Source organism: Barbus barbus, assembly GCF_936440315.1.
Source record: "Barbus barbus genome assembly, chromosome: 17".
In the NCBI taxonomy this organism is placed as follows: Eukaryota; Metazoa; Chordata; class Actinopteri; order Cypriniformes; family Cyprinidae; genus Barbus; species Barbus barbus.
Genome location: NC_136745.1, coordinates 23,238,883 through 23,257,062, shown reverse-complemented (window position 1 = coordinate 23,257,062; position 18,180 = coordinate 23,238,883). Strand labels below are relative to the sequence as shown.

The window sequence follows — 18,180 nt, the reverse complement described above, 5'->3', positions numbered from 1 at the left end:
AAATTTGGTGAAATATCTTTATTCATGTGATACATTTTGGTGTCTCTTTAACTTTCAATTTTTTACAGCATATAATAATAGTACTTTGTTCACACAAACTTGGCTAAACACTAGTAGACAGCGTATTTCAAACAGACCAACACACTTCAGATTAGCACACAGCTGGGTATTCAGTCAGTGACGCATGACAGAGCTGTTCAGGAGGGTTTTCTCTCTTAATTTTAATTATTCCATATCAAACCATTATAAATGATAATGTTTAAAACACGGGTGATGCCCTTTTTTAGTCTTAGTGATGAAAGGATTCGGTTTACAGTTGAATGAGAGGAAAAGCGACAGCGCTGGGGGTTCGGTGATACTTCTCCAGCAAATAAAAGCCCATTCAAGCTATACTGTAGAAACCCAGGTTACAGATGGGGCGTGAAAGTCTTTAACGTGACCAAGATAGTGACACGACTAGGTCTTTGTGATACAGCAGCAATGCAAATTATACATCAACCTTTGATTCCCACACATTGCTAATTGCCATTCTCAATAGCTCTATGCGATGTTAATAGGCTCGAGCAAACCACAGCGTTGTGGCCTGAACTGGTGCACTATGACAACAAAACAAGCAAGGCATTTTGTGTAAAACCGTCTCTAAACTGCATGCCGTTCCTAACTTGCGCAGCAAAAAACACGGCTGAAAATCAGTGGAATTAGTGTGAATTGCTTTCCATATCCAAGCTCAGAGCAAAGTGTTTCGTTAGTACATACACGTTATTACAATTAACGTTAGGTTTTGTAACTTCAGTTGTGGATAAGTCATTAAATATCTTAGGTTTCGAGTTTTAACTAAATTAAATACGTTTTCAAAGCAACTTCCCTTTTCTAAGAATGTTAAATCCTAATTTTTTCCCCACAGCTCAATACATTCTACATCCATGCAACCCTCCGAAGATTCCTGTATAAAATTAGCCTATCCAGAATGAGGCTCGTCACAAACAAAACCGCTATTTTATTGGCCATACATGTGTATTTCCTGAAACAAAGACCTTTAAATGATATCTGGTCCCTAATACCATATTTAACACGAAAACATCCGATTATACAGAATATTGTGTCCATGATATTTCACAACAATCATTTCAAAAGAGATCCCCTTCTGTATCTTCCTTTAAATAACTACTGCCAAAAAACACTAACAAAATAGTGTAATGTTCATGTAAAAAAAATCATATGAATCAGTAACACAAGTTTACAGCCTCTCGATACAATAAGTTCTTCCTCCAGTGAAATTAAAATCAAGGCCTAAAATTACGACATCAGCCCCAGCTCTGAAACATGGCATATTCACAACGACTATGACGGCACTGATGTGTGAAAAAAGAGCATGTGAGTGTATGTCAGTCTGCAATCCCATATAATGCCATGCAGCCAGAACAGATGAGAATCTGAAAGGTTTTAGCATTTAATCTATGCTGTGATTTACTTTTTTCCCTATTAATATATGTATTTTTGTAATCCATTGTAATACAGAGTAATAGCACATCCACACGGTTACTCTGAAAAGTCACTGAGTCGAAGAGAAAGAAAAGGTTGTCCGCTCATGACACAGGGCCGTGAGAGGAGCGAGTGACCACTGAGAGACAAGCTGTTTGTGTGTGAGGGGGTCGAGTGAGGGGGACGCAGGGCCTGGCGGGGGACGAGGGTGGTTACTAGCACGAGCAGCTGCTCTCGGTAACGGGCAGCTCCGGAGGCTTCTCCAGTTTGATGTCGATCACTGAAAGTTCAGGTTAAGGATCAGTTAGCGACATGTATAAGTATGTCTTTACCCTCGGATTACCTTACATTCATTTCTGATGTCATTTTTTGATTTCTGTTTGGTTTAAATCATGACAAAAAAAACCTGGCTTGTGATCTCCCGCTATCAGGCTGATGCAGACAAACTGATTGTGACATTTTAATGCTATTGATGTCATATTTGTCAGAAGCGCTTTACGGTGCATGCGAAGGATACTGTCCTCTTTGCTTTTCTCTGGTGTGCTATCCATTCCAGGCAAAGCAGCAGCAACACGACGAAACAGCTAGAAAAAAAAAAAAGATCATTACTTAAAACCTCTGATGCTTGGGCCAAATGTACAGAAATCAATGCATTTATAATAGAATAGAATATAATATATAACTTAGTAGTAGGGGAGACTGGGGGTAGTTATCACACATTTTGCTCAAGTCAATATTTCTCAGATTCTTTTTTTTTCTTTTTAATTGATAAATTATTATTTATAGACATCTTAGCAATAAAAAAGAAACTGCAAAATTTGCAGTTCAATGAACACACTGATCTTTTGTGACAATATTTTTTGGAATGTTGTCACACTATATGGGGTAAATTGTCAATGCAAGCTGAAAACCTATTAAAACCTATTATAAGCGTTTCATGTTTAAAATAGTAAAACTATGAAAAAAGTAATGAAACTGCTAAATACTAAAGTATTTAAAAAATGAATCTGGTTTTAGCTAACAAATATTGTAATTAATCAGCTGTATAAAAAGGATTTGAGCTAAATGTTTTAAATCCACTGCTAGATAACACAAGCATTTGCTTACTTGGACATTTGACTCAAAATCTTAAAGAGATAGACACTACAATTCAACAGTTTGGAGAATTTTCATCAGTCGCTCTTCAGTGTCACATGATCCTTCAGAAATCATTATGATATGCAGATTTACTGCTCAAGAAACAATATTATTAGCAATGTTGAAAATATTTGTTATGCTTAAGTGTTTTTTATTTTTTTTCCAATTTTCAGGATTGTTTGATGAATAGAAAGTTAAAAAAAAGGATTAGTTTGAAATAGAAATCTTTTGTACAACTGCAAATGTATTACTGTCAACAATTTAATGAGTCCTTGTCTAAAAAAAAAAGTATTTTCTTTTAAAACCCCATGCTTTGAACAGTAGTGTATAACTTATAACAACTTTCTCATGTGCAGCTACCCCCAGTCTCCCCTATTTAAACTAAATCATAACTCCCAGTGGGTAGAGATGTAAAAGGAGTGAATTTCTGATGACACTAGCATTACAAAAAAACAAAAAGTTAAAGAGACTCCACGTTCTACTCATTCTGACGATAAAAAGCAATACAATATGCTAATAAAAGGCACAATGCACAAATGAAATGTCTACATCCAGTCTGTGAATTGCAAGTGGTGCTACAACACAGCACATAGAGAAGAATCATTCTAGCGGCGCTTGGTCAACATGCAAAGGACATCTGTGACACATGAGGAGCAATTCAAGCCAATGAAACAAAAGAAAAACACAGAAGAGCAGCCCAATAGCACAGTGAACCTGTGAATGTGAGGCGGGGCAGAATGGCTAATGATGGGTGAGGCAGAGAAAGATAGAAACCAAAGGAGGCACAAGATAGAGTGGTGGAAGGAAGGTAGGGATGGGCCATCCTCGTTTCTCAGCGATTCTACCTGTTTGACATTGTAGCCAGTCTTTGCGCTGGTTTCAATGAACATGACATTCAGTTCCTTAGCCCTCTGCTCGCCCTCCTCCGTGGTAATCTGTCTGCTCGACCGGAGCAGGGAGGGGGGAAAGGAAAGAAATACAGACAGACAAGAAGAAGAGAGAGACAGAGACTGACTGAGGTTCACATTAGTAATGGGGAAAAAGAGGAATTAGTGTTTTGATAGGACTCCGTCACAGGTTCAAAAGTTGAGAAATGGCTGAAATTGGAACACTGCAAAGAGATCACTGCACTGCAGTTCAACAAAACGCTGTTCACAGAGAACACATTTGTTATTTGAGGACAATCAAAAGAAAAAAGAGCACCCTATCTAGGGAAGTGATGATAATGTCATTGGAACTTGGGTCATTAAAATATCCCTTAAAGAGATTAATATTCTGTCATCATTAACTCACTCTCATGACATTTCAAACTTGTTTGACTTGCATTCTTCTGTGGAACATGTAAGAGTAACATAGAAGAATAGAAGAATGTCCAAACTCCTCTCTCCATCCACTTCTATAGCACAGTAAAAAGCAGCATGGACATTTTGCTAAATGTCTTCTTTTGTGTTCCACAGAAGAAAAAGTTATACATGTCTGGAACAACATAAGGGTGATAAATGATGACAGAATCTTTTGGTTAAACTACTCCTTTAATGTTTCTACACTGCATCAGAGGAATTTGTTCTCTTCCAACAAAGAATAATTTGATCTTTGTATAAGGAAATTTTAGAACAGCTCCAAGTATACAGTGCTTTTACAGATAGTTATTGCCCAGACCAAGACAGAATCTGTGGCCATTTTCTGCATTTGAGGGGAAAAGTTTAGATATGGTAAAATGTGTTAAAGTGAGCTAGACAATTATTGTTAGCTGAAAACATAATCAACATCGCAAAATATTTAAAAGGACACACAAGAGGTAGGAGATGTAAAGGACTTTGTGAATGACATTCATTTCAATTCAACAGAAATCTGCAGAGCTTTCTGCTGAATTCTGTGGCTGCAGAATACAGGAACATCTCCAAAAATTAGAATACTATGAAAAAGGTCAATATTTTTTGTCACTCATTTCAGAAAGTGAAACCCATATATTATATAGATTCATTACACAGAGTGAAATATTTCAAGCCTTTATTTCTTTCAATTTTGATGATTATGGCTTACAGATAATGAAAACCCAAAATTCAGTGTCTCCAAAAATTTGAATATTACATAAGATAAATTAAAAAAAGGATAATTTAAACAGAAATGTCAGGCTTCTGAAAAGTATGTTCATTTCTATGCACTCAATACTCGGTTGGGACTCCTTTTGCATGAATTACTGCATCAATGCGGCGTGGCATGGAGGCAATCAGCCTGTGGCACTGCTCAGGTGTAATGGAAGCCCAGGTTGCTTTGATAGCGGCCTTCAGGTCATCTGCATTGTTGGGTCTGGTGTCTCTCATCTTCCTCTTGACAATAGGTTCAGGTCAGGCAAGCTTGCTGGCCAATCAAGCACAGTAACACCATGGTCATTGAACCAGCTTTTGGTACCTTTGGCAGTGTGGGCAGGTGCCAAGTCCTGCTGGAAAATTAAATCAGCACCTTCTTGTCAGCAGAAGGAAGCATGAAGTGCTCTAAAATTTACTGGTAGATGGCTGCATTGACTGTGGACTTCAGAAAACACAGTGGACCAACACCAGCAGATGACATGGCAGCCCAAATCATCACTGACTGTGGAAACTTCACACTGGACTTCAAGCAACATGGATTCTGTGCCTCTCCACTCTTCCTCCAGACTCTGGGACCTTGATTTCCAAATGAAATGCAAAATTTACTTTCATCTGAAAAGAGGACTTTGGACCACTGAGCAACAGTCCAGTTCTTTTTCTCCACAGCCCAGGTAAGACGCTTTTGATGTTGTCTCTGGTTCAGAAGTGGCTTGGTAGCTCTTTTCCTGTAGACGTCTGAGCATGGTGACTCTTGATGCACTGACTCCAGCTTCAGTTCACTCCTTGTGAAGCTCTCCCAAGTGTTTGAATCAGCTTTGCGTGACAGTATTCTCAAGCTTGCGGTCATCCCTGTTGCTTGTGCACCTTTTCCTACCCAAATTCTTCCTTCCAGTCAACTTTGCATTTAATATGCTTTGATACAGCACTCTGTGAACAGCCACTCCTTTCAGTAATGACCCTCTGTGACTTACCCTCTTTGTGGAGGGCGTCAATGTTCATCTTCTGGATCATTGCCAAGTCAGCAGTCTTCCCCATTATTGTGGTTTCAAAGAACAAGAGATACCCGGAATTTATACTGTAGGGATGGTCGTTTAATGAAACTCAAATGTAAATATTCAAATATTTTGAGATACTGATTTTTGACTTTCATGAGATGTAAGCTCTTATCATCAAAATTAAAACAAAAAAAAACAGTTTTAAATGTTTTACTTTACATGTAATGAATCTAAAATATAAGTTTTTCACGATATTCTAATTTCCATCTTTCTTGTGCAGATCACAACTGGCAGGTTTGGTGATTCAATCACAAAAAAATTGTGTTTGAAATGAAGTCAGTTCAAAAGGAATCTGCACTAATGTGAGTTTCAAGTGAGGGTGAACATTTCCCCACATTGATTGTGCATCGGTTTCAAGATGATCACGCAAATACAGTATGTGGCTCTGACCAACAGAAAGCGGCTCATGTTATACTTTCAAAACAAAATATTCATTTGAGTTGTTGCTTGTTTGTTTGCTAGGATTGCACTGTAAATGTATTACTGTCATTGTGGAGTCAAAATGATTTTCCATGGAAATCGAAAATATGCCACAGATTCTGTTACATAAACTAGGTACATAATCTTAAGTCTGCACTACAGCTCTATCGTTTCACCCACCTGTTTGACGTTATAGCCAGCTTTGGCGCTGGTCTCTATGTACATCACACCCAGTTCCCGAGCTTTTTTCTCTGCTGCCTCTACTGACACTTGCCTGCCATAATCCATAGTGCAGGTGGACATAGTTCAAATTAGAATGGATATGAAAAACAAAAGTAGTAATGGGAAATCAAATAAATCAACATGAGAAAATATGATCAAACAGAAAAGCAAAAATGGCACAAATTGCTCAACATAATATTTAAATTAATGATAAGGAGAAAACTGAACACAAAAATAACTTAAAACGTGAAGTCTTGAGGGATGAACAAAGGATGTGTTTATGAAACACCTCCAAGTGCTGTACCTTTTATCAGCCAAGTCTGTCTTGTTGCCAACCAACATGATAATGACATCACTTCCTCGCTCTGTTCTGACATCATCTATCCACTTTGAGGTTTGCTGGAAAGAGTTGAGATCTGAAGAACAGAGGGAAAAAAGTCAGACAAGGACTCATTAAAAAGATAAAATATTTTGTGTTAGAAATTATTGATTGATCAATTTGTACAATCCAAATTTGGCAGTGGTCAAATCACATGATTCATTTCAAAGCCAAGCTTTCTTAGAAGAAAGTGTGCAAGCAGACTGTTAGTATGAAGATCATCAAAACAGAGGAAGGTTAAGTTAAAGCACAGGTCATTTTGATGCTCAGTAACAGCAGTTTGCTGTTAAAAGAGAAGCATGTACAATCTACTTTACACTTATTCTGAATAAAATAATAAAAAATATAATTGTTCCCAAGCAACCATACTAAGATGAACTGCCATGACCTAGAAGCCGCTGGCATATTGGGCTAACTGTGCCCTGGAGGCATAAATCCCTGCTGACCCAATGAGTGAGGCTCGGACTCACTGGTGATGTCATAGACCACCACAGCAATAGTGGAGTCTCGGATGTAGCTGGGAATGAGGCTGCGGAAGCGCTCCTGCCCTGCAGTGTCCCACAGCTGGAGCCGAACCTGAGGGACCAGCAAGCCGTGGTGTGCAAAGAAAACAAGGGAAAGACAAAGGAGGAACAGAGAAAAGAAAAGATATAAAGAGAGGATAGGGCAAGGGAGCAGGGTTAGAAGAAAAGGACAACATCAAAGAAACAAAACATGAAGGAAATGGAGAAATGCACCTACAAAGCTGACCAATTTCTGTATTTATAGATCATGACCTCAAGATTTTAGGAAATAAGAATGATTTTAGACACCATCTGAAGGCATTTCTCCTTTCCTGTTCTCTGAAGGATGCTGCTTTCTGCAAGATGCTTTGTAAATGGCACTCCGTAGATGTAAGTATTGCTGGACAAACCACATCACTTTTTAGTTTTGAAAAAAATCCCAAATTGTTTTCATAAAAGCCCCCAAAATTTGTACTTTATAAACGCACGCTATCATGATGTTCCGAATCTGTATGACTCTCACAAATTATTCTGAATAATGTATTTGTCCATATAATGAAAGTCCATGGGGTCCAAAACACTGACTTCCATTGTATGGACAGAAACAAAAAGCAGAAAATATCTTCTTTCGTGTTCATATCTTATCATCACTGAACATGAATATTTTTATCAAAAGAAATTCTAAAAAAATGTGGCTTCAAATCCAAAATTAAAACTATTTAAAAACATCCAATGTTTGGGAAAATTTAAAATGGAAGTTTAAATTGGAAAATAGCAGAAGAGAATTCCCAAAGCAGGAATCTAGTTTTAGGAACAAAGAGCATTTTAAAAAGTGGTGCAATGCCATTAAAAACCTTAAACGAAAACAAAGGAATGTTAAACTAAATCTTACAAGCAACCAATGCAAAAATTGGAAGGAAATAAGTTATTAAAAAAAAAAAAAAAAAGTGTTTGTCAATGGGGTCCAGTGTTGTTTTGGATCCTACTGATTTTCATCGGCCTTTTTGGGTTCTACAGAAGAAAGTAAGTCATACGTGTTTGGAACAACATGAGGGTGATTTTTTTTTGTTTTATTTAACTTTATAAGGAACGATCAAATAAACCAGCACACTTATAAAGCTACATGAGTGCCATTTACTCAAGCGGTACCCAACTTGACCCCACCATGTGGTGAAGCAGGAGCACTAGCTACCTACTTGCTATATCATAGACCACCACTGCGGCTGCTGAGTCTCTGATGTAACTGGGAATGAGGCTACGGAAGCGTTCCTGCCCAGCAGTGTCCCACAGCTGTAGCCGAATCTATGACCATCAATGTAGCACAACAGGCATGGGGACCCATTCAGCACCCAGCCATGGAAGAGAGTGGGGTGAGGTGGACAAAGACACAACCAAACTTAAAAAGGTGAAATCAAAATAAATGACAAACTAATGACATAAGTGTGATGAGCTACAAGCATGCACAAGGAATTACGTAAATGATAACTGATGAATTTGTGACAGAGACAGTGAAATAACCTGACGGACTTCAAATAAATAAATAAAGTTGTCACAGGTGACATTAGATAAATGTCAAGGTGAATGACTTGAGCCAGTGTGTGTCAAAACCATCTACTATACTGGTACTAACATTGCTAGTCAATATTTAAACTAAACCAGGCTTTATATAAACATGCTAGCTTTCCAATAAAACAAAAGGCTTGGACACACAGAGACTCCTTGGAAATTATTCTAGAAAAATTGATCTGTCCTACCGTGCGATCTTCCAAGTACATGGTTTTTGACAGAAAGTCTATACCAATAGTTGCCTGTAGAGAGAAACAATGAGTTAACTTGGTGCACACTGCAAAATCAGTCATTGAAGGAATATTTACTTTGCTTTTAAGACTTTCTATCTTCTGTGGAACACAAAAGGAGATTTTGCTAAATGTTCATACAGCTCTTTTCCTTACAATGAATGCATAGTCACCAGAGTCTGATAAGAAAAAAACAAAACAAAAAACATAAAATTGTCCTTATTCACAAAAAATCTAATTTGCTTTTGTGCATATTCAAACTTTGCACTCTGCATCAAATTTAATATCAAATTTGGTTCACATGTGCATCATATGCAGATTTATAAACGTGATTCGAGAGCTAGAAACTAAATTAACACTTGTCAAGTACCAAATGCAAGTTAAAATGTACCACTTTACACTGCTGTTGAAAAGTTTGGGATCAGTATATTTTTTTAAAGAAATTAATACTTTTATTCAGCATTTAATGATGCATTAAATTAAGTGACAGTAAAGATATTTATAATGTTAAAATAACAAATGTTTCTTGATTACCAATCAGCATATTAGAATGATTTCTGAAGGATCATTTGACACTGACAACTGGAGTAATGATGCTGAAAATTCAGCTTTGCATCACGACTGCATGGATAGATGGATAGAGAGTTGGACTTGTAACCCGAAGGTCATGGGTCCGAGTCTCAGGTCCAGCAGGGATTGTCGGTGGGGGGAGTGAATAACCAACACTCTCTCCACCCTCAATACCACGACTGAGGTGAGACCCTTAAGCAAGGCACCGAACCACCAACTGCTCCCCAGACGCCGCAGCATTGGCTGCCCACTGCTCCGGGTGTATGTTCACTACTGTGTGTACACTTGGATGGGTTAAATGCAGAGCACAAATTCTGAGTATGGGTCACCATACTTGGCCACACACCACTTCCCTTTCCACTTCCCCCCTTTACCATAAATAGATTACATTTGAAAACATATTCAAATAGAAAACATTTGTTTTAAATTGCAATAATATTTCACATTATTACTGATTTATTATTGTATTTTCATCAAATAAATATTGTCTTGTCGAGCATAAGGGACTTCTTTTAAAAATATTAAATAATCTTTCTGACCCCAAACTCTTGAACGGTAGTGTATGTTTACCTAGAAAGCCTAAAGATAAAACACAATTATATCTGCATGATATGATGTTGCAAGTAAATCTATGACCTGAGACAATTGCCACAAACAGCTTAACATTGCCATTGTCAAAATAATATGTATGTTTGTTTTGTAAATAAAAATAATGTAAATTTTAAGTCTGACAAAAAATAATTCTGGATGCTAACACTAGAGATCTTGGTCATCATACTGTATGCTTTTGTCTTATGGGAAATAGGAGCATGACTATTCTACAAAGTATCCTTTCGTATTCCAAGGACGATGAAGAATAAAAACAACAGAAGTTTTATTAGTAAGCGTCAAGTGAACAATTTCTTTTAGGGACCACCACTGAACCAAACCTTCATGTTACAGGTCTGACAAAGTCAACAATACTTTGGGCAGATATTAAGATGAATAGTAACATGGTAAGCATTTGTGAACATAATATAGGCTGTGACAATCACAGTAGGTGTTACCTGATAGGTATTATCGAAGCTGTCATACATAAACCTGGTGATAAGTGAAGTTTTGCCCACTGTGGAGGAAGAGAAAAACAAAGAAATTACAAATAGGGGCCACACAGTACATGCATCTCAAAACCTAGTGTGCTCCCTACATAGACAGCATGTTTGGTGTTTGTATCGAAAGCATAATTTACATTTACATTTATTCATTTAGCTGATGTCATAGTGTCATAATGTCAAAGATGCGGTCAAGAAGGGGATGCACTGGTCTGCAGGATGAGTCTGAACTCTGATCGCTGTGTTGGCAACATGGGTGTCGCCGTCCTGATTTCACAGCAACATACCGTAACAATACAGGCTAAAACATGTAGTAACTCTCGTTTACGACAGCTAGCAGATCGTTTTTACGTCCGATCCAGCCATTATGGGAAATAAAAAATCGTAGAGGTGACGTGGATGATGTGGCAGTTAAACATCCCTGATGTGGTTTATGATCTCATGATCTTGATTGTCACAGCCGGCTAGTTAGAAACATGCTAAATGCTAACCGCTAGCGACCATCCTTACAACAGATAGTATTGTTTTATACAATGAATTCATTTACGTTTGTAGCGCAATCTTATTTGCACTTTATGTGTTAAACACGAAGGATCGATGTGATCTCATTTAAAAGGCCTTTAAAATGAAAGATCTCTATTGCGGCTAAGACCAGACAACACAAACATGCTAATACAAGGACTTGATGGCTTCCTTCGATGTCTACAAGCGAGAATACATAAACACTGATGTAAAAGACATACAAATAACATGTTAAAGCATAATTGAGATAATAATCGTATGTTGTATTTTTCTAATATAATGTTAGTTCGGATACTGCAAGGATGTTCAATGCCACATGATGTCTGTTCGTGTATTGTTCATGACAAGTTTTCTGTACATTTTACGGCATTTTAAGTGCATGTCCAAACTGTCAGATAATTATTTGGTAACATGTATCCTTCTGTAGCATCTTTCACCTGGCCTGTCCGTTTCTCTGTCCACGTCTCACAAATCTCAACACTTACCGCTTTGCTCGCCCAAGAAAACCAGCTTAAATTTCCGCAGAGGATTGCCAAACTCTCCGCCGCCGGTCGTAGTAGACATCTTTATCGAGTACAATACACAAAAAACTAAGTATTATTATTTTCTCTGCGCAGACGAAGGACACACTGTACAGTCCAGTGACGGATAGCTGATGATTCCTGATTGACAGCGCCTCTTAGTGGCCAGATATGGAAGCGCAGGACACGCTGTGGCCGTGTTTCACTGCCTAGTGCTAGAGAGCTGCCTACCTATGCTGTCTAGGCTCCAGTCAAGCGTTTGAACGCGACTACGATCGCCAAATGCTGTCTGATTAGGCAGCTGACTAGATTTTGAGCCACAGCCTATGTCTACTGTCATAGCATTTAAATCCTTAATTTTCCTCTTATCTTAGCAGTATTGCGTGTAAAATGAATTGACTAATTTACAATACATTTTCTTCATATAATTCCTACAATAGCTGTATTTATGGATTGGAAAAGTCAAATCTGATTCAATTCCACACAGAACCCCAAAATTGCACTGGACAAAATTATTGGCACCCTTAACTTAATATTTGGTAGCACCCCCTTTGGAAAACATAACTGAAATCAGTCGCTTCCTGTAACCATGAATGAGTTTCTTACACCTCTCTACTGGAATTTTGGACCACTCTTTTGCAAACTGCTCCAGGTTATTCAGATTTGAAGGTTGCCTTCTCCAAAGTGCTGTATTGAGCTCACTCCACAGGTGTTCTATGGGATTCAGATCTGGACTCTTTGCTGGCCATTTCAGAACTCTCCAGTGCTTTGTTTGTAACCATTGAATTTGTTTGGAAATTAATCAGGGTTCTTTATCCACCATTCGAACAATCCTTCATTGTAATTTTTCATTAATTTTGCTCTTCCGTCCACGTCCAGGGAGTTTAGCTATACAGTGCCATAGGCTGTAAATCTCTTGATGATATTGCGCACAGTGGACATTGGAACATTAAGATCTCTGGAGATGGACTTGCAGCCTTGAGATTGTCCATGGTTTTCCACAATTTTTTCTCTCAAATCCACAGACAACTCTTTACACTTCTTTCTTTTCTCCATGCTCAGTGTGACACACAACACAATATTGCTCAAACCTCTTACTTGCCACAGTTGTGTCTAAATACAAATTACAGGAGCATCACAAGCTTGAAAAGCAATCATTTCTTACAATTTTGTCCAGTCCACTTTTGAGTTCTGTGTGAAATTTGACTTTTGCAGTGCAAACAAAAACAATAGACACATGAATACCAAAACATTTGCAATTGCAACAATTTTCTGAGAGAAGTGTTGCATTTTCTGACAGAATTGCAAGCGTGCCAAAATTTTTGGCCATGACTGTATATGTATATATGTATAATTTGATATAAATATAATTTGGAGGGTAAATTATGAAATAACATCAGGTTTTTAAATGTTTTATTGAAAATGTACACCATGGAATCTTACTACAGTTAAATATTTCACAAACTTCTGGTATTATGGGTGGGGGTAATTGACATTAAGGGGAAAATATGGAAGATGACTAGAAAAATGTAGGTCAGTCTTGACACCCAAAATGTTTCACACAGAAAACAGTCACTTGTCAATAATGTCATTCATCATTAAACCATGTCTCGACATTGATACGCAAAATAGATCCTTCAAAATTATATGTACTGCACATATGCATGACTGTATGTACCTTGTAACTGACTTGTTTTAAATAAAATGACTGAAAACCCTTGACATATATCTAAATGCAATATTTGGCAAAATGGGAATCGAATGTAACTGCACATTGTACCTGGAATAAATTCATGTAATAAAATGGTCCAAAGAAAGAAGCACTGAAGTATAAATATGTTTAGACTCCATAGAATAACGCCATATATAAACAAAAACATGTTCAGGGCATGCAAAAGAACAGAAGAAAGAATATAAAAAGTGGCACTGAATGTGACCTACATGGTATTTCGATAGGTGCATCATTCTTTAAGATTATATTTTAAATAAAGTATAACTATATTGCTGAGACTATTTAAGACTTGAAATGTATAGGGCATTACAAAACATACAATACAAACCTCTCAGATTTAGCTAATGCTTTCAAATAAAGATTCTCATTAAAATTACAATTAAACATCTCTCGCTTAACACATTTTGCTGCATTAACAATCCGGAACTTTCGGGGCCCATTTTCTTTGGATTTTCTCAAAATTCACAGCCAGCGTGTCAAAATGTTTTCAAGTCTTATTAAAGATAATCTTACTCCGCTTAATTCACACCCTAAGTTATACATAGTGTTTGCAAATAAGTTAGTATCCGTTCGCTCCTCAGTTAATGTTAATGAGGACATGCAGGTTCATTCACAAACACATGTATTCATGAAAGAAACAAAATTGTTTAATTGAACAGATTGAGACTGCAAGGCAATATCAAAGACATAAAAAGCTAAACTGAATAAACTCCAAAGCATTCCTTTAGTTCACAGCCTTTCTACTAAAGCTTTGGCTCTGGTGTCACCAGCAAATGATGCTTGTAAAAATACTAATGAGGAACTGCTTAAAACATGCCCTATTTAGGAAACAGAGCTAATATTTGTTGAAAAATACCATGTTAAGCCCACATAAGGCCATGTTCAACAGGGCACACAGCATGAAAAAAAAAAAAAAAAACAATGAAATAAAATATTCAAACAAGGCTGACGGAGTGAAAAAGACAGGAAGAAGAGTGGACGCTTAGTTCTCGTGGAAGCTGCAATCCCCTCTTCCAACAGGTGGCCAAGACAGAGTTAAAAGAAGCTATAAGAAGAGAGGAGACAAACGCAGATTAGAGAAAGTATCAGGAGGCCACTAAACTCAACAGCATCAGTGGGAAGACGAGTTTAAATCAGTCAATTGGAAATGGGTACTCTGATTTTTCTTTTGCCAGCCAAAAGCATGAAGCATTCGGAATGTGGGCGGATAAGAACACACCGTCCTTCTGCCTTGCTTCAAATGCATTGTGCATTTGCTTTTAAATGTGCATGGATTAGTTCATCTTGCATTCTCTATTTAAAACTGTGATCAACATTAACCTAATCTAAAGCTTAGTGAAGAATAAAACAGGGAGAGTGATTATAATGATTGCATTTTCCCTCCCCACCTCTCTGAAGAGGCACACATTTTAAAGGAATAGTTCACCACCCTAAAGAATTTCTCTCCCTCGTGTAGAGTTCGTTTCTTCATAGGAACAGATTTGAAGAAATTTAGCATTGCATTACTTGCTCACCAATGGATTCTCTGAAGTGAATAGGTGAAAACCTTAACTGATGAACTGGAGTGGTGTGGATTACTGTTATGTTTTTATCAGCCATTTGAACTCTCATTCTGACGGCACCCATTCACTTCAGAGGATCCATTGGTGAGCAACTGATGTTATGCCAACTTACCCAAATCTGTTCTGATGAAGAAATAAACTTGTCTACATCCTGGATGGCCTGAAGTGATTAAAGCTTTCGCAAATTAAAATTTTTGGGTGAACTATTCTCTTTAAGCATATTAGTCACACAAAGCATCAAAAATCACACACCGCAAAAAAGCACAGCCTTAAGCAAAGCCTTTGGTAACACAAATACAACGTTAGTAAAAGCTGCAGAAAGAGCCCAAAAATCAAAATACAAGAGGTGATTTATGAGAAACGCAGAGGGCTTGGTCCACACTGCCTCCCCTTAGCCTTGGGGTACCGGTTAACCAAAGAGTCTGGGCCTGGTCCCTTATCAAAGCCATACTACTCAGTGCAGAGCCAGGGATTACTGCAAAGGAAAGTAAATACACACACTGCAGTGAGCAGGGACACTGGAGGGAGCAAAAGCGTTAATAGATGATAAATATCAATCACATCAATACCACCTGCTGAAAGACCAGCATCCAGATACAATACAAAACAGTCACCCAGCATAGAACCAACAGAATCACTTTGATTTTGCTGAACATTCTCTCTTTAACCGTAACTTTGAAAATATCATTTACAACTTAAGAAAGTCAAAATGAATCTGTCATTTCCTGCAGTGACTCAGAAAACTCGCCTAAACTAAACTTCCTCATAAAAGGATCTTATAAAGACGTTTATGTAATTTGACTTGTGGTGGTGGTCAAAACACTTCACTTGAGAATACAGGCCAAACCTTTAGAAAATAAATTCAGATGTATGATTAATCTCATTATATATGCTCAGTTAAGCATTAAGATGTAATAAATTAGTGAAAGTGAAAGTCCAGCTCCTTCCTAAAGAAAATAATCAAAGCATAAATTGAGAAATCAAGATTTTTCAATAGAAAATAAGCAAATCAAACACCGGCCATGTCACCCTGAGTGCATAAACATTTAGTCACACTTTTGTGAATAATGCAAATAATAAAATGTTGAATTAATTGTCTGATATTCATACACAATGACTTTCCCACAGTTTAAAGGTTTATGAAAGAATGCCCTTTATTACTGATGCAAATATCGATCCCTTCGCAATTGATATTTATTTATTTATTAATTAGAAAGTATTTTTTTTTTATTAATTTTGTGAAAAATAAAATGTCACAAAAATAAAGTTATAAAAGGTGCTTACACTTGGATGAGATGTGCCAAAGTTTTTCTAAACTAATACAAGCATAGCAATAACAGGTTTATAAAAAAAAAAAAAAAAAAAAAAAAATTGATTGAGGTATGGCTACAGATGACCAGACAGCATCTGTATAACATGCATGAGCTAAAATGAGACAAAACATCATGTTCCATTAGAAAACAGGGTAAAATGCCTTAAATCTCACTGCACGACTGAAAGCAGCGCATGCATCTTCCTATTATACAATTAATGACAATTATGGTACTACTAATAGAATTTGTCCCATTTTAACCTGTGTACTCAACTACTGCATACCCACAACAGTAGCCACTAGGGCTGGGTAAAAAATATCGATTCTCCGATTTTAATCGATCTTCAGTTTAACGCAACGAATCGATTCTTAATGCGCGTCTTTCACGTAAGAGGATATGAATATTCACCTCTCGTCCTGAAGGTGTCACCATCTTTCTAATTGCTCCACTAAAAAAAACAACTGTGTGCACCCTATTATTAATGTAGATGTGTATTTCAGTAATAAACTTAAGTAGGAGAGTTTCAGTTACCAGCATTTATATCAAAAATTTTAAATGAAATATTGATAGCTAATCGATATCGAATCGAAATCGAAACCATAAAAATAAGAATCGAATCGAAGAATTGGTCACAATACCCAGCCCTAGTAGCCACACATGTTAAAGTTGAATGAAACACTAATCATGCAGAACAAAGCAATATCATCATGAGATCAAAACACAGCAAGTAAAACAAAGAAAAAGAAAAAAAAAAAAAAAAAATCGCATGTAAAAAATTTTAGGAGTTAAACATTCTAAAAAAAAAAAAAAAAAAAAAGGAGTTAATCTAAAGAAGGATTCCATTCACAGTTAATATCCCTCCTCAGCTATGTTATGCATGAAACTGGGGGGAAGGGACGGGAAAGAGAGGGGAAAGGGAACGGGAACGGGAACAGCATGGCTCAGGAACACTGAGGGGGAGAAGAGCTCATTCACAGCGGGCAGGGGGAGCACTTTCTACAGGAATCCTGAACTGGAAACGAGAGAGAAGGAAGATTATTGTTCCCTACAGGTGACACACTGTTGTATTCACACATTAATAAAAAAAAATGATCCAAAATGTTAGTCGTGCATCTGTTAAAACATTTCAAAGCAGCTGCAGGGGGTGCATGTGGTAAGGCTTAGAATTGTTCTCTCTTTTTACCAGATAAAATTCATTAAGAGGTCTCTTCTGTTGTGTTATGTACATGAACCGGATATCCTAACTTTAACAATTGTGTTCTTTAACTATTGCTAAGATGTCTGTGGCAAGGGATGGCTCACTCAACAACAGCATTATTTTAAGGCCAAGTAGTGGACTAGTTTGGCCCAGCTGTAGGAGCCGAGCCATTAAAGGCTCTTTTGTGCAAGATCGTGGAGTGCAAACAACAGCAGATTGTTATGGACTCAGATGGCAGATGGCTGCACATCACACAGAGAGAGCAATAAACTCTCGCCTGGCGCTGGTGACATAATATCCCCTGCTGCTGCTGTCACAGAGACGTTCGTCACATTACCAGCACATTTAAGTATGAATAGGAAAAGTTGTAATTACTATTGCAGTGCTTTAACATTGCAATTACAGGATCAGTCTAACTGACCATCATCATTACATGTGTTTTTGTAATTTAGCTCCCTCGCGAATAAGGGTTTGTGCCTTAAGAGATACTTTGAAAGCCTTACCAGCATAAGGTGTCTCATGCAGGACTGGGAGCAGGTGAGGAGTTAACTGGAAAACAGCATGGATGAGACGTACATGACACGTGC

The 18,180-nt window shown here is 37.4% G+C and overlaps 2 protein-coding genes across 6 annotated transcripts in view; both read right to left on the bottom strand.

Moving 5' to 3' along the window:
- LOC306883511 (ras-related protein Rab-6A-like) lies at window positions 1–11,951 on the bottom strand. The gene is made up of 8 exons (XM_079438814.1): window positions 11,753–11,951; window positions 10,701–10,759; window positions 9,043–9,096; window positions 8,485–8,590; window positions 6,711–6,822; window positions 6,365–6,458; window positions 2,000–2,066; window positions 1–1,762 (listed from the first exon to the last, which is right to left on the bottom strand). The coding sequence occupies exons 1-8, from the start codon at window positions 11,829–11,831 to the stop codon at window positions 1,698–1,700; spliced, it is 636 nt and encodes a 211-aa protein (XP_079294940.1). The 5' UTR covers window positions 11,832–11,951; the 3' UTR covers window positions 1–1,697.
- A 1,230-nt stretch (window positions 11,952–13,181) lies between these two features.
- Window positions 13,182–18,180, bottom strand: part of LOC306883149 (septin-6) — a 30,988-nt gene continuing 25,989 nt past the window's right edge. The window contains exons 10-11 of one of the 5 annotated variants that reach the window (XM_079438265.1): window positions 18,097–18,142; window positions 13,182–14,565 (exon numbers count right to left, since the gene is read on the bottom strand). In XM_079438265.1, the coding sequence (XP_079294391.1) occupies window positions 18,139–18,142 (4 nt within the window). In that variant the 3' untranslated portion in view covers window positions 13,182–14,565; window positions 18,097–18,138. Of the gene's footprint in view, window positions 15,558–16,213; window positions 17,408–18,096; window positions 18,143–18,180 lie in introns of those variants that run through there. The other 4 variants (XM_079438264.1, XM_079438262.1, XM_079438263.1 and 1 more) reach the window with 4 other exon arrangements.

What these genes read in the sequence shown, in the direction of transcription:
- LOC306883511 (XM_079438814.1), bottom strand. Translation starts at nt 11,831, where the DNA reads ATGTCTACTACGACCGGCGGCGGAGAGTTTGGCAATCCTCTGCGGAAA. An exon ending in ACAGACTTGGCTGATAAAAG is followed by an intron (nt 6,459 to 6,710) that starts GTACAGCACTTG and finishes GGATTATGGCAG; the next exon opens with GCAAGTGTCAGTAGAGGCAG. An exon ending in AGAGAAAAGCAAAGAGGACA is followed by an intron (nt 1,763 to 1,999) that starts GTATCCTTCGCA and finishes CTGAACTTTCAG; the next exon opens with TGATCGACATCAAACTGGAG.